Source organism: Castor canadensis, chromosome 3, assembly GCF_047511655.1.
Source record: "Castor canadensis chromosome 3, mCasCan1.hap1v2, whole genome shotgun sequence".
Taxonomy (NCBI): Eukaryota; Metazoa; Chordata; class Mammalia; order Rodentia; family Castoridae; genus Castor; species Castor canadensis.
In genome coordinates, this window is record NC_133388.1 from 167041831 (window position 1) to 167054730 (window position 12900).

Consider the following 12900-nt stretch of genomic DNA (forward strand, 5'->3'; position numbering starts at 1 on the left):
CTATTATAGTTCAAATTCTTTCTAGACACAGTAAAAGAAAAACAAACACTTCGATGAGTAACATGGAAATCCTTGCATAACTCTATAAAGATAACTAGACAACTCAGTTTTATTTTTTAATGAATTAAAGTCTTAGATTTTTTTTTTTTAGATAAAGCATAGTATTTTTCTCCCTCTTCTGAAGTGACACAACTGTAATCTTTAGGGAGACATTTATGCCAGGGACATTCTAGCATATTACTATTTGGATATGGTTGACTTCTTTTTGAATACAGAGCTATACCTGAGGGACTAATAGCTAAAGAAAGGGAAAACTATACAGCTGATGTTTGATTGCAACGTGAGCATGATTGTGTAGAAACTTAGGAAAAGTTAAATGAAGAAAAGCTCATTCATGTTTTTCAGTTTTGGAAGATGAATATAACTGGGTTGTGTTTATAAAGTCACACTAGAGGTATAATAAGCAGCATTAATCACCATTTCATACTGGGAAAAGGTAAGGTATGTCTTGATAGATTTTGAGAGATGTGTTCAATGTTGTATGCAAATAACATAAATGTTAATGCAGTCAAAACACAAGAGACAAGAAGGTTCTTGTTGGGCAAGAAAAAAAAAGAGGAACTATAAAAATCCATCTTTCCTTACTTAAGATTAATTCCTTAACATTTGATCAGGATTCCTAGTAAAAATGTGCTACTTATATTACAAAAGACATCCTAACATTAGGGAATTTATTTACCCAGACAACTTTCTTTAAAGGTCTAAAATGAAGCTCTAAGATGAAATTCAACTTGATTGCTCTCATGTTTTAACTTCTTTCCTATTTTTCCATGTCCTTCTTGAGGTACTCTTACATCATGAGTGAACTGTTCAGTCTTTCCAATATCTCCAGTTATCTCTGAAGCAAGTGCACTTTTCCTATTAATAAGCATAATGAAGATACATAGAATGATCTTCTGAGTTGCATTCAGATATTCCTGGTAAAAATGTGTGTTTTGTTGACCTGGCTTATAGAAAGTTACAACTGTTCTGGAAAAGGATGGAAAGATGGACAACAGCCTGACAATAAAGGACACAGACTAAATAATGCATTTATTGGAAACTTTGGATTAGTTTTAAAAAGATCATCAAAGTAGCCTGTGAAAAAATAAGATAAATTGATCTGTGTTTCTATTCTAAGTAGCGAAGCGGGATAATCTTCATGGTGAGAATGGCATTTTGGAGACATTGAAAGAAGACTGGGTCACTGCCAACAAGAGAAACTGTCACATGAAGCTGAGAGGTTTGACTATGAAATAACAGTCTTTTGGAAGGCCATGGTTTGTATACTGTCCCATTTAATGTATTTAGTACTATTCCTCATTGAGTTTGCTTACAAATGACTGCCAAGTGACTACAAACATTGATTGACTCAATGATTGTAACTGATTGTTTCTTCTTAAGAAGTAGTTTATTAAAAATCTTTATTTAATAGACAAGCCAAACAATATTGCATCTGTACTTATTATATTCACTTTTTCTTTATTTGTTCACTCAAGTGTTACACAATACTTAATAAGACATACATGGGTTCTGTCCTTATGGAAATTACTTCCAATATGAGAAATAGATGAAAAAAAGTAAGCTAATAAATAAAGTAACTACAAATCATGACCAAAGAATGTTATGAAGAAAAAAATCAGTGAGCTATGAAGAAGAATAACATAACTTTTCACATTTGAGGAAGAAGTTGATATTTAATGAGGCTTGAAGGAAGAGAAGGAGCAGCCAAGTGAAGACAGGGGAAGATCCTTCCAGCAGAGTAGGGCACACAAAAGTGCCATGAGGAGGACAGAGGACTTGGTACATTTAGACACTCAGAGAACCTCTTTGTGGCTGTTACACAGCCGACAAAAGGAGACTTAGGAAATGAACGTAGAGAACAGTCTTGGAAAGTTGAAGAATGTTTGTGGAAGAATTTAGTTCAAGCAGTCCACTGTCAGGTGAACAAGTAAAACATTTTCTAGGGGTAAGAACCAATATCTAACCAGGTGAACCAAATCTGCCAGCTTAAATGTTTAATTGAACATGTGGAGCTCTTATTCCGCATAGTCTGTCAAAGCCATGATGTGCCAGCATGATGAAGGGGAGGAAAGTCTAGAATCAATTGTTGAATTAACCAATGGACAGACATAGAGGCCGAGTTGAATAAGACAAAGTTCCTGACTTTGAGGCATGCACCATTTTGTGTAGAAGAAAAACTATTAAAAATTAGATGATAGCCATTACACAAGAAGGTAAAGAAAATGTTATGGCAATAAAGAGGAAGGAGATACTAAGTGCCTGCTGAGGTGCAAGATTCACTCATTCACTGCCTGCAGCAAGTCTTGAAGGTTGGGTATGGGTTCAATGAACAGAAAACATTTCTAAATATAGTGTGTACCTTGGAAAAGCAGAGGAGAGTGTCAGCAAGCAGCTTGACTTGACTGGACTGCCAGTAGGTAAGGGGTTGGAGAAAAATAAATAGGAAGGAGAACATAGTAGTTTTTATTGCACTTTCACAAATTTTCTTGTGAACAATGGGAAACCTGGGGAGAGCTACACTAGAAGTTAGAAGACCTATACTGATTTCATCAGTTAACAACCGACAGAACTTTGGCAATAATGCAGTAATATTTTATATTTATAGTAAATAATGAATTAATATGTGTTGGTGACTGTGTAAGGATATTCATGTGCACTCTCTTATTTTATCTCCTTATGTGGCAAGAACCATAATAAAGGCTTTAATGCTCAGATAGCTTAAGGTACTTTTCCAAGGTCATATTCATAATACATGGATTGTAACGTCTGATCAACCATTTCACAGAAGTTAGGACCACGTAAGATGATGAACTAACTATTACAGCCTATAAATTTCTATCTAAATTCTTGTTGCAACTTAGAAACAGGGTAGAAATTTTCAGGGTAGGAACTAAAAGGATTAGATCTTTGCTCTACCATAAGAGTCCATAATGAAAGCAAAGTCATTAGCGCTAACTTTTATTTACTCTGTAGAGTCTATTGCAGAAACATGAATAATAATTGCAAGTGAATGCAGTTTGACATGTTTATATTAAAATATTGCATTTAAGAACATGTTTTGTTTTGATTTTCATGAGGAATCAGAGCTTGAAGTATTTGATTACCTCTTTATCTGAAGCCCACTGGGCCACCCACAACTGTGATCTATCAATGATCAATTGATAATAACAAAGGTGATGAGTTAAGATAGCAGGAAATAAAATGGCAATTATTTGTCATAATTTCAGTTCCATTGTTCTAAACTTTAAGGTTGCAGAAACAGTTATTTCTATGAAGGTTAACAAATTAAACAAACAAATTCCTTTATATCACATATTTCAAGTAGTTTTCCTACAAAAACAAATCTATATAACCAGGTCATTTAAACATGAATCCTGGTAAGATGTGGTTTATAGCATATTCATATGGGGCAGGCAAAAGTGTAGCAGACTACTGGTTAATTCCTTGGTATTAACCAGGATCTGAGTGCATACTTTGTTCTGTGTGTTCATGGGAATAATAAGAAGCAATTACGCTAAATAAGTGAATCTAGGAAAGGCAGTTGAAACTTACGAGAACTAAGTGATACAAGTGGAGGATGGAAGAAAGAAGCTTCCATCTGCCATTGGGAGAACTGATAAAATGTCTCAAATGTTTTCAGGTTGGCAACTGCTGAGATGTACTTTGCCAAGCATTTTTCCTCATAACCTGTAACCTCATGTATATTTTAATAAGAAATCTGAGATGCATGTTTCTAATTCATTTACACTTAACTCATTAAAATTTAGTTTTGTAATAACTATCCCAGGCTTCCCAAGCCTTTAAAAATTATTTGAGTCTTTTATCTTTGAAGCAGAAAATTCACATTTTATCACTAATAATGAAACTCTGCCCAGAAAATAGGAATTTGATTTGAAACTTTGTACTCAGGAAGTTCAAATTTATTTGAAAGTCAGGAAACCTAACTCTCAAAGTCCAACACTAAACAAAATGTCTCTCAACACCACTTTTCTAAGGTAAAAAGTACAGCAAAATGAAAAGATATATCTGTGGATATCTTTCATTTGTTTTCAATGTATGCATTTTAATCAGAGGTATTCAAAAGAACTTGCACAGAAAACAGGACTGACTCTTTCATTACTGAGGCTGAGGCTGAATTAAATTGATCTGTGCCACTGTTATCAGTGAGATAATAATGAAAAACTCACTTGATGAGTTTATGTGTACGGAGTTGACCCTATGCATAGCTAAACACAAGAAGTAGCTGTGTGGGTCTTGTGTGAGGGAGGCAAATAACCCTCTTAGAGGTCTGCATTCCTTCTGTCATCTCCTACTATATCCCCTTCAGGCCAAGGACTTGATGGGGATTTTTTTGTTTTGTTTTGTTTTCCCTTTCTTTCTCTTTTCTTTGTTCCAAAGATGAAAAGTTGTTTATATTGGCCAGTAATATTTAATTCATTTAAAACTTCTAGGTATTCTCTTACTGTTTTTCCCTCTCTTGGACTTCATTTCACTTTTAACCATGTTGAAGAGAGGAAATGCTTGTGGAAATATGCTGCCAGCAGCAAAATGGAGCTCTGTCATTCTCACTGAATGCCGTTCCTTGCAATGAAGGAGTACAGTCCTAGGGCAATGACCTCTGAAGGTTGAGTACCTATGTTCATATTCTACTTGTGATGCTAATTCTATGAACACTGGCAAATTATCTAACTTTTTGGTATCTCATTTCCTTTTTTGTTTGTTTTCTGTACTGGGGATTGAGTCCAGAGCCTCACACATGCTAGGTCAACACTCTACCTCTTGAGCCCTACACCAGCTCTTTTGTTTGCATTTTGTCTTAAATATAAAGAACATTTATGTTATTAAATATACATCATTCAAGATAATGCAAACATGTCTGTTAGATTATAAATATTTGCTATTTTACAGGGCACAATACAAACAAAATTAGTTTTTTTGTTATTTCTTAACTACTATCAATTATTAACATTTGTGTCATAGGCATATCAGTCCTAATTCACCTTATCTCAAACTTCCAAACTTAAGATATTCTCAGATATTCATTGCTACTGTGTTGGAGTAAAAGAAATGTAATGTAGCTTTTTTATCACCAATCTCAAATTATCCATATGGATCTTTTCTCTAACATTTTAATTTAAAATCTAGAGATTGCCAGTTATCTCATAGTGCTTTTTGTGTCTTTCTTGAGTTATTAAAAATGCTAAGATGACTATATTTTTCCAAAGAAGTTGTTACTTCCATATCATTCACCAGTTAAAGAAGTGGCTAGTTTCTTTTATTTTTGTCTTTGTCAAGATTATAGTGCAAACACAGCAAGCATTTATCAACTCTCTGCTGTTAGCATCTGGTAAGTTCTAGGGCATCTTAAGAAATTTATGTGTATGGCTTTATCCCCTTTTTAAGACTGAATTGTGAAATATCCTTTGTTAGCTTTAGAAAGTCTTGTCTGTCAGCTGACATGGTTTATGCGTGGGAAAAGAAATCAGAGTTTCTACCGCAGCAGATTCTTTCTGCAGAAGGTTAGGTCACAGTTTTACATAACTTTTATATTATATACTAAATATGGAAATTGCATTGAAAGAGAACTAAAATAAGAAAAGGGATGTGAAACTATACCAAGTTTGTTTTTTTGTTGTTAGCAACTTTTAATAACTGTATTAGAGACTTAAGACATAATTATTTATACATTTATTTAATAATTAGATAACTGTAAAAAAACTATAGTTAGTAATTGTACCTTAAACAGATTTTTTAAAAAAACATTTCTTTGAAGTATCTTAATCTAGTACAAAGACCATGTTGAACATAAATTGAATATAAATTCACTTTGATTATAGTAATCTAGTAATAAATTTTTCCATTTTCCTAATTTTAGGTCAGAGGAATTTTTGCATACTTATTTTATATATAATAAATCTATGCAAACAAAAGTATGCACTAAATGGAATTACATTTTCTTTTTCTTAATGCTAACTAGTAGATAAAACTGTTAAGTTTTATCAGTCGTTTTCTTTGGGCTTACTAGGACACAACAGTCCCTCCTCTTAGGGATTAAGGAAGTATTTCCTGCAGTCACCTCTTAAATGTACCTTCCTACTAAAGAAATATCCAGTTTTGTAAAAATATCCTTTATAGAAGATATAAGGGGAAACCTAAAGAGAAAACTGACAAATTTTCCTGAGGTCAATGGCAATCACACAGCATAGATATTTCTGACTTATAAATCTATGTTGACAAATCATCTTATTTCATGGTTAGTTAAGAGGTCACTGCCATAGAAAATGTGTGTAAATTTTGACCTTGAAATATATGCTCTGACACAAAACAATGCATAATTAAACATAAAAATATTCAATATTTAAACTGGATGGACTAATTACTGGCTTTTTGGTAAGATAGGAATAAGTCTGCTTACTTCTGGGAAACAGGCTGTAAAACATGGTGATACCTAGTTCTATTGATGCAAATATATGATGCTTTCTCAGCCCACTATGCTTCCTTTCAACTCAATTTTTGAGTAACATTAAATACAACCTATAAACCAAAAACGAAAATCATTTCTTTTCCCTACTAGCAAATTTAAGGGGTATATGGCATCTCAAAACCAGAAGAAAATTTGGGAGACAATTTTTATTAGACTCACAGCTACAAAAAAGTACATAACCAAATTCTTTCAAATAAATGACCTCCAACTGAAATCCCCCAATGTTCTTGAAAACAATATATCTAGGACAGTTAGTAAGCAATAAATTTTATTTTTAACCTCAATCCCTTTAGAAAAAATGAAGGAAAACTATATAAACAAAACATCAGTTGGTGACAATGAACTATATGAAATTATTAGTTTCAAACTATATGAAGTGTTAGTTTCTCACTGCTTAAAAGAGACTATTTTAAGTAAGAATGAGCTTAAACATAATTTTTTAAAGAAAGAACAGTTACTAGACAATGAAAATGGTTCTAAAAGAACATTTGACAGAGAATAAATAGTGGTGGGAAGTAGCTAAGTAGGACATAAGTTCCAGGCAATGCTCCAATTACTTCGACTGTCACTGACATTCATCCTTACGTTTTCCAGTTCTCAGCTATCTAAATTCCACATTTTAGCTTTTCAGAGTGAATGGATTTTCAAGATCTGGATTTTTTCAAAAGGATATTTGATAGGGTAATGGCATTTATTACAAAAACACATTGACTTAGACTATTCTAGCCCAAGTAAGAAGTGGAAAATTTCTCTCCCCAACATACGTATTTATTGGTGGGTAAGAAGCAGGTCCAAGAATGATTATGGATGAAAGAACATAACAAAGTAAAATCATGTGAAGCAGAAATAGAATCATAAATCTGAGCAATGAAATTTTCTCAACAACCAAGAGGTGCATTCTCCTCTTTGGTTTGCTCCATATTTTCATTATGTTGATAGGAAAATGAACATACAGAATACTCTTCTATGGACATATAACGATTTTACTCTTGTTATTTCATGTCTTGAATTTATTTGGAAAGAAAAATTTTCTGTAAAAATTGACATAGATAAAATGAAATATATTTCAGTATTAAAATGGGCAGGAAACTAGAAAACACATTTTGTCATTTTTGTATAAGGCTCTGACAATTGCATTTATGGGATAGGGAAGTAATGAAAATAAATTACTTTTCAGGAATAATGTTCATGTCCTAACTTTTGGGTGCCATTTAAAAAAATACTAAATTTATAAGAATTGTTTCTTGGGTGAGGGTCATAAAAACACATACAGGATACTTATAAATATTTGATGAAGTTGAATGGAATGCTAAATGATGTGTTTAAAATTTAAGTAGAAGGATATGACAGAGACTGATTCATAACAGGTTGTTCTTAATACTGACACTGATATATTGAAATGATGTCAAATAGGTGAAGTGGATGGGGTCTGTGGGCTGTGATTTGGTGGTGGTAGTAATGGGGGAAGAGAGGAAGATTTAAACCTCTCTCTACAGCCTTTCCTCCATAATTTTCAACCTTGTTAACTGATGAGAAATGTCAACCTAAAGATTCACTTCATTGGATCTAAAATTTGTAAATAATTTCAGGGTCACAAGATATTTATTCATTCATGTATCACATTTTCCATTGTGTCCCAATGTATCACAATCCAGTCTGCTAAATGTTAAGAACACAATGGATGGTGACATTAACCAAGTTTCATTTTCCTTATGTACAAAGTCGAGATTAGAATTTCTTCCCTTGCTGGTTCTACAGGAGTTCAAGTAAGATAGTATATCAATTGCAGTCATATATAATAACATGATATAATATTGGCAGTAATATAATGTTTGGAAAAGGTAAATGTTAAATTCAGCTTTTCTTCTCACTAGCATGAACAGGTTTTGTTATGGAATAACACAGAAAGAGTGTCAACTTGCTACTCCATTAAGAGATGGAAACAATACTAAAATTGTGAGTAAAGAAACACTGAAAGGTAGATTTCCTTTCAATTTGTTTGGTGCCAACCACTTCCCTTCCAGAACCCGAACCATTCATGAGCTCCATCATTTTGCCATTGGTTTTTAAGCTGGTGTTTTTTAACTGAAGTCAGTCATGTATCAACTTCACAATTTTTTCCATATCTGCTTATAAAATTGCATAAACATTTAATTGATTTTTCTAAATTAATGATTTAAGTGCAAAACACTTGCATTTTAAAATGTGAAGTTTATATCATTCCTTTATAAAAGAAACCATGACCATTTGCTATAATAGAAAGTAGCTATAAAGCCTGATAACATTAAAGCAAAATAACATTGATTTTTTTTTGGTAGGTGCCATTGCCTACCCAAAGCTCTGAGATTAAGAACAAGCATCTGCTCTTTCTTGGCCCAGAAGAGTGATTAGTAAATGAAGGTAACACACATGCACAGGAAATCAATGTGAGTCAACTCCCTGTATAGCTATCCTTATCTCAACTAGCAAAAACCCTTGTTCCTTCCTATTATTGCTTATACTCTCTCTTCAACAAAATTAGAGGGGGCAGGGAAGAGAGGGGACGGGGTGGGTGGTAAGGGAGTGGGGAGAAATGACCCAAACATTGTATGCACATATGAATAAAAAAAAAAAAAGTAAGTGCTGGAGCAATGCTACAGAGATTCTAGGATCAAATTGAGAATTCCTCTTTGGCACAATCAGAAGTCTGAAAAACTATTGAAAAGGTGCAAAAAATATTCATTTTCTTGTTCAGGAATATAATATTATTTAATGGTATCTCCTATACCAGCTAAAATACTTTGCAAAAGTCAATACTCTACAATGCAGAACACTGATGTAACTGGTCTGAACTGTATAACTTTAGGTTTAACTACACCTCTCTTTTTTCTTATTCTATTTCAACAAAATGATCAATGAACTCTACAACACAATTGTAAAGCAGTTTAAGAAATAATTGCTGTATTGCTAAATTTTTGTTCTTTCCACTATAGATATCATGAAAATTATTTAGACAATAGATCATTGGAACTTCAAGAGGCTAAAGAATTTATTCAAAATAAACCTTAGCACACTCCTGCTGTAGATGTTAGAAGAAGAGGCCAACCTCTAAGTATGCTAACAATGTCTTGCACAAGAACAGGATAAATTAGTGAGCAGAACAAAATGATCTCTAGGGACTTGGTCTTAAGTTTCCTGACCAGAAGATCATACCCTTTTCTCATAGATAAGAAACCTCAAGCCTCAAACCAATGAAACGTAGCTTACAGAATGGCCCCACAGGACTTACCTCCGGTTAGCATGAGGGCACATTTGCACATACAGTTGTCATTATCTGCATCTTTAGTGCTGAAATCAGCACCATGTAAGATCAAGCTGCTCTGTTTTCCTGCTGTCCCAGTGTGACCCTTTAAATATAACCTGAAGTTAAAAAAAAAAAAAAATCAACCATTCAACAGAGTAACAGACCCAGAAGACTGACTTATTGAATGTTTTACTTTTGTCATTTTCTCCCTCCTTTGAACTGACCCCTTCCAACAAATCATTCTCTGAACCCAAGTCAAAAGAAAATATATAAAAGAATATTGGAGAGAGAGAGAGAGAGAGGTAGAGAGAGAGAGAGAGACTTCTGTGTGATTTGTGGGCTTCCTGTTCCTTTCACCATGTATTCAAAAACCCATGATTCCCTGATAGTACAGAATCAACAAAACAGTTTTACTTTATTATAAAATACCTTTTAGAGCATCAGTACAGAACGCCACTACTTTATATCATATGAGAGCCAGCATGTTCAAGGTAGCATGGCTATAGACACCGCACTTTATCTAACAATGCTGTTTGCTAGACACCATCAATATCAATACCAGTAATCCATCTCATTGATTACTGATGACACCAGAAGATATGGCGTTCCGTGCTAGGCACTCTACTAAATGATTTTCAGCTGTTAATTTAGTTTAATTTTATGAGGAATTTTTGGGAGGGAAAACAAATTTTTGTATTTGAAAGAATAGTATAAACTAAGGAACAAAAGTGTGTGTTCAATGGATCTTATAGAAAATGTAAAGGTAACCCCAACCTGCATGTACTGTCTTGGTGACCAGGGAAGTTGCTCTGTGGTGAGAAAGTAGGCTAAGCCTTTTGTTTTCCAGTATCCCTGTCTCCCAGGGTGCAACTGTTAAAGACAAGCTCTGTCAGGACTGACTGAGGGCTCCATTTGCATCCTGTTCACACAGGTTCACACAGTGGGGGTCTTTTTTGTCAGGGGCCAGTCTGCAGTTTCAGTAGTGACTGTTTTTCTCACTTCCTTGCCTTCAGTCTGCTGTACTAGCCGTCATCATTTGGCTTCTTGATGTCCTTAAGGATGTCAGCCACCTCCGTGGTCTTCAGTCTCATCATTTTCAAGCGTGTTCTCCTTTCATGAAGTTGGTAAACAAAGTCCTTGACACAGTTCTTCAGAGCCACATTGTCCCTATCAAAATTGTAGGACACAGGCTAGTAGAGCTCTGGGGTACTTGGTGGTTGAACTGAGCCTGGGAGTCCTGGGTGGTTCAAGGCACAACCTGGTGGCTGGTGGCTAAACATGGAGGACACTGTGAGGAGGTGACCATGCGCTCACTGCTGCAAGCCCCGAGCGATACAGCAGAAAACCGTGGTGACTCTGGGCAGAGAATACCAATAATATCCTTGATGCTTTGCACATCAAGGTTTAGAGAAGCTAAGCAAGCTGAAATCCAGCTGTTTGGTAAAACCCAAGTGCTTAATCATGCATTCCCTGGACAAAGGTTTGCTGAACACAAGGTATATACTGAGCCTATTTCTAAGCATTAAAGAAGTATGGGCAAAGAAAACAGAAAAAAAAAAAAGCTTTTGTGAGTCTAGTATTCTACTGGTGACCTAAATTTTAAGATTAAGTTCAAGATCTCAATCTTTTAATCTTGAATATGGCATTCTTCAAAGAACTTAACTTCTCTTTAGAAACATAAAATTTGCATTATCCCCTATCAATGGCCTTCCAACAACACACATCTCGTCTGATCTTTGTGATATCTGCTATCGTGGAGCCCAACAATACCACTGCATGATATCAGTTCCAGTTCTGATTTTTAATCCTTGTTTCTTAAGAAAAGTCAAAAACATTTCACCTGCACAGATTTTCCAGGGCACGATAGTTTTCTACAATGCCTTTTGCAAGCACTTCACCAAAGGTAGTGGAGTTGATACTGAGTGGTTGTTTTGTGATGGATGCTTAGTTTATATCTTTATGCTTTCACATGAGGATTGCAGTGTAAGCTTCATAACTTAGAATTGTTTCTTTGTGTAACCAAAGCAATACAAATGTACAATTATAAATTTGAGAAATAAAGAAAAGCAAAAACAAACAAACAAAAACCCACAGAAGATTGTTAGCTTATATGGTAATTCCATTTTCAATTTTTTGAAAAGCTTCCATACTATTTTCCAAAATAGCTGCATTAATTTACATTGCCACCAACAGTGTACAAGCATTCCTGGAAATCAGTATGCCAAAATGATATCTACATTCCCATGTTCATTTCAGTATTATTCATAATAACAAAGACATGGAAGCAAAGATATAGTTGAATGGATAAAGAAAATTTGGTACACGGACACACACAAGGACACACACAATGGAATACTATACAGCCATTAAAAGAAGGATGTTCTGCCTGTCATTTGCAACCACATGGACAAACTAGAAGACATTATATTAAGTAAAATAAGTCAAGCACAAGGTAACAAATATTGTATGATCTCACTTATATGTGAATTCTAAAAAGATGAATCTTACAGAAACAGATGAATGTTGGTTACTAAGGCTAGAAGGTAGAGAGTGGGAGGAGAAAAGGGAAGATGTACATCAAAGGATACAACTTTCATTTAGATTGAAGAAATAAGTTAGTGCATTGAAGATCATTTAAAAAGTTGGGATGGATGTGTTTATTAACTTGAGTCTTTCTATGATATGTATAGATCAAAACATCACATTGTATACATAAATACACAAAATTATTATTTGTTAATTAAGAGGGGGAAAATAAAGATAAAATAAAAAAGAAAGTATAAAGCAGGAAATAAAATCAACATAAATCTCATCACTGAATATAATTACTCTTTATATTATATATTTTAATCTTTTTCTGTCTTTTCCCTCCAAATGAAAAATATCATTTAATTAACACATGGAGGTCAGTCTTCCAGTACTGTCAGCTCTTCTCTGGATGATTTCAGGGGTCTCACAACTGGTATTACTGTCTTGACTTCTCTCCTTCTTCCTTTTCCTCCTAAAAAGAATCCATGCTTCATGTGGTTCATGCATCTAATCATTGCTCCTCTATCCTTGTTAAAATTCT

At 34.2% G+C, this 12900-nt stretch overlaps 1 protein-coding gene across 2 annotated transcripts in view; it reads right to left on the minus strand.

The window, feature by feature from the left end:
- Angpt1 (angiopoietin 1) overlaps positions 1–12900 on the minus strand; it is a 230000-nt gene that overhangs the window by 6291 nt on the left and 210809 nt on the right. For both annotated transcript variants that reach the window (XM_074069051.1, XM_074069050.1), the window contains exon 8: positions 9816–9946. In XM_074069051.1, the coding sequence (XP_073925152.1) occupies positions 9816–9946 (131 nt within the window). The remainder of the gene's footprint in view (positions 1–9815; positions 9947–12900) is intronic.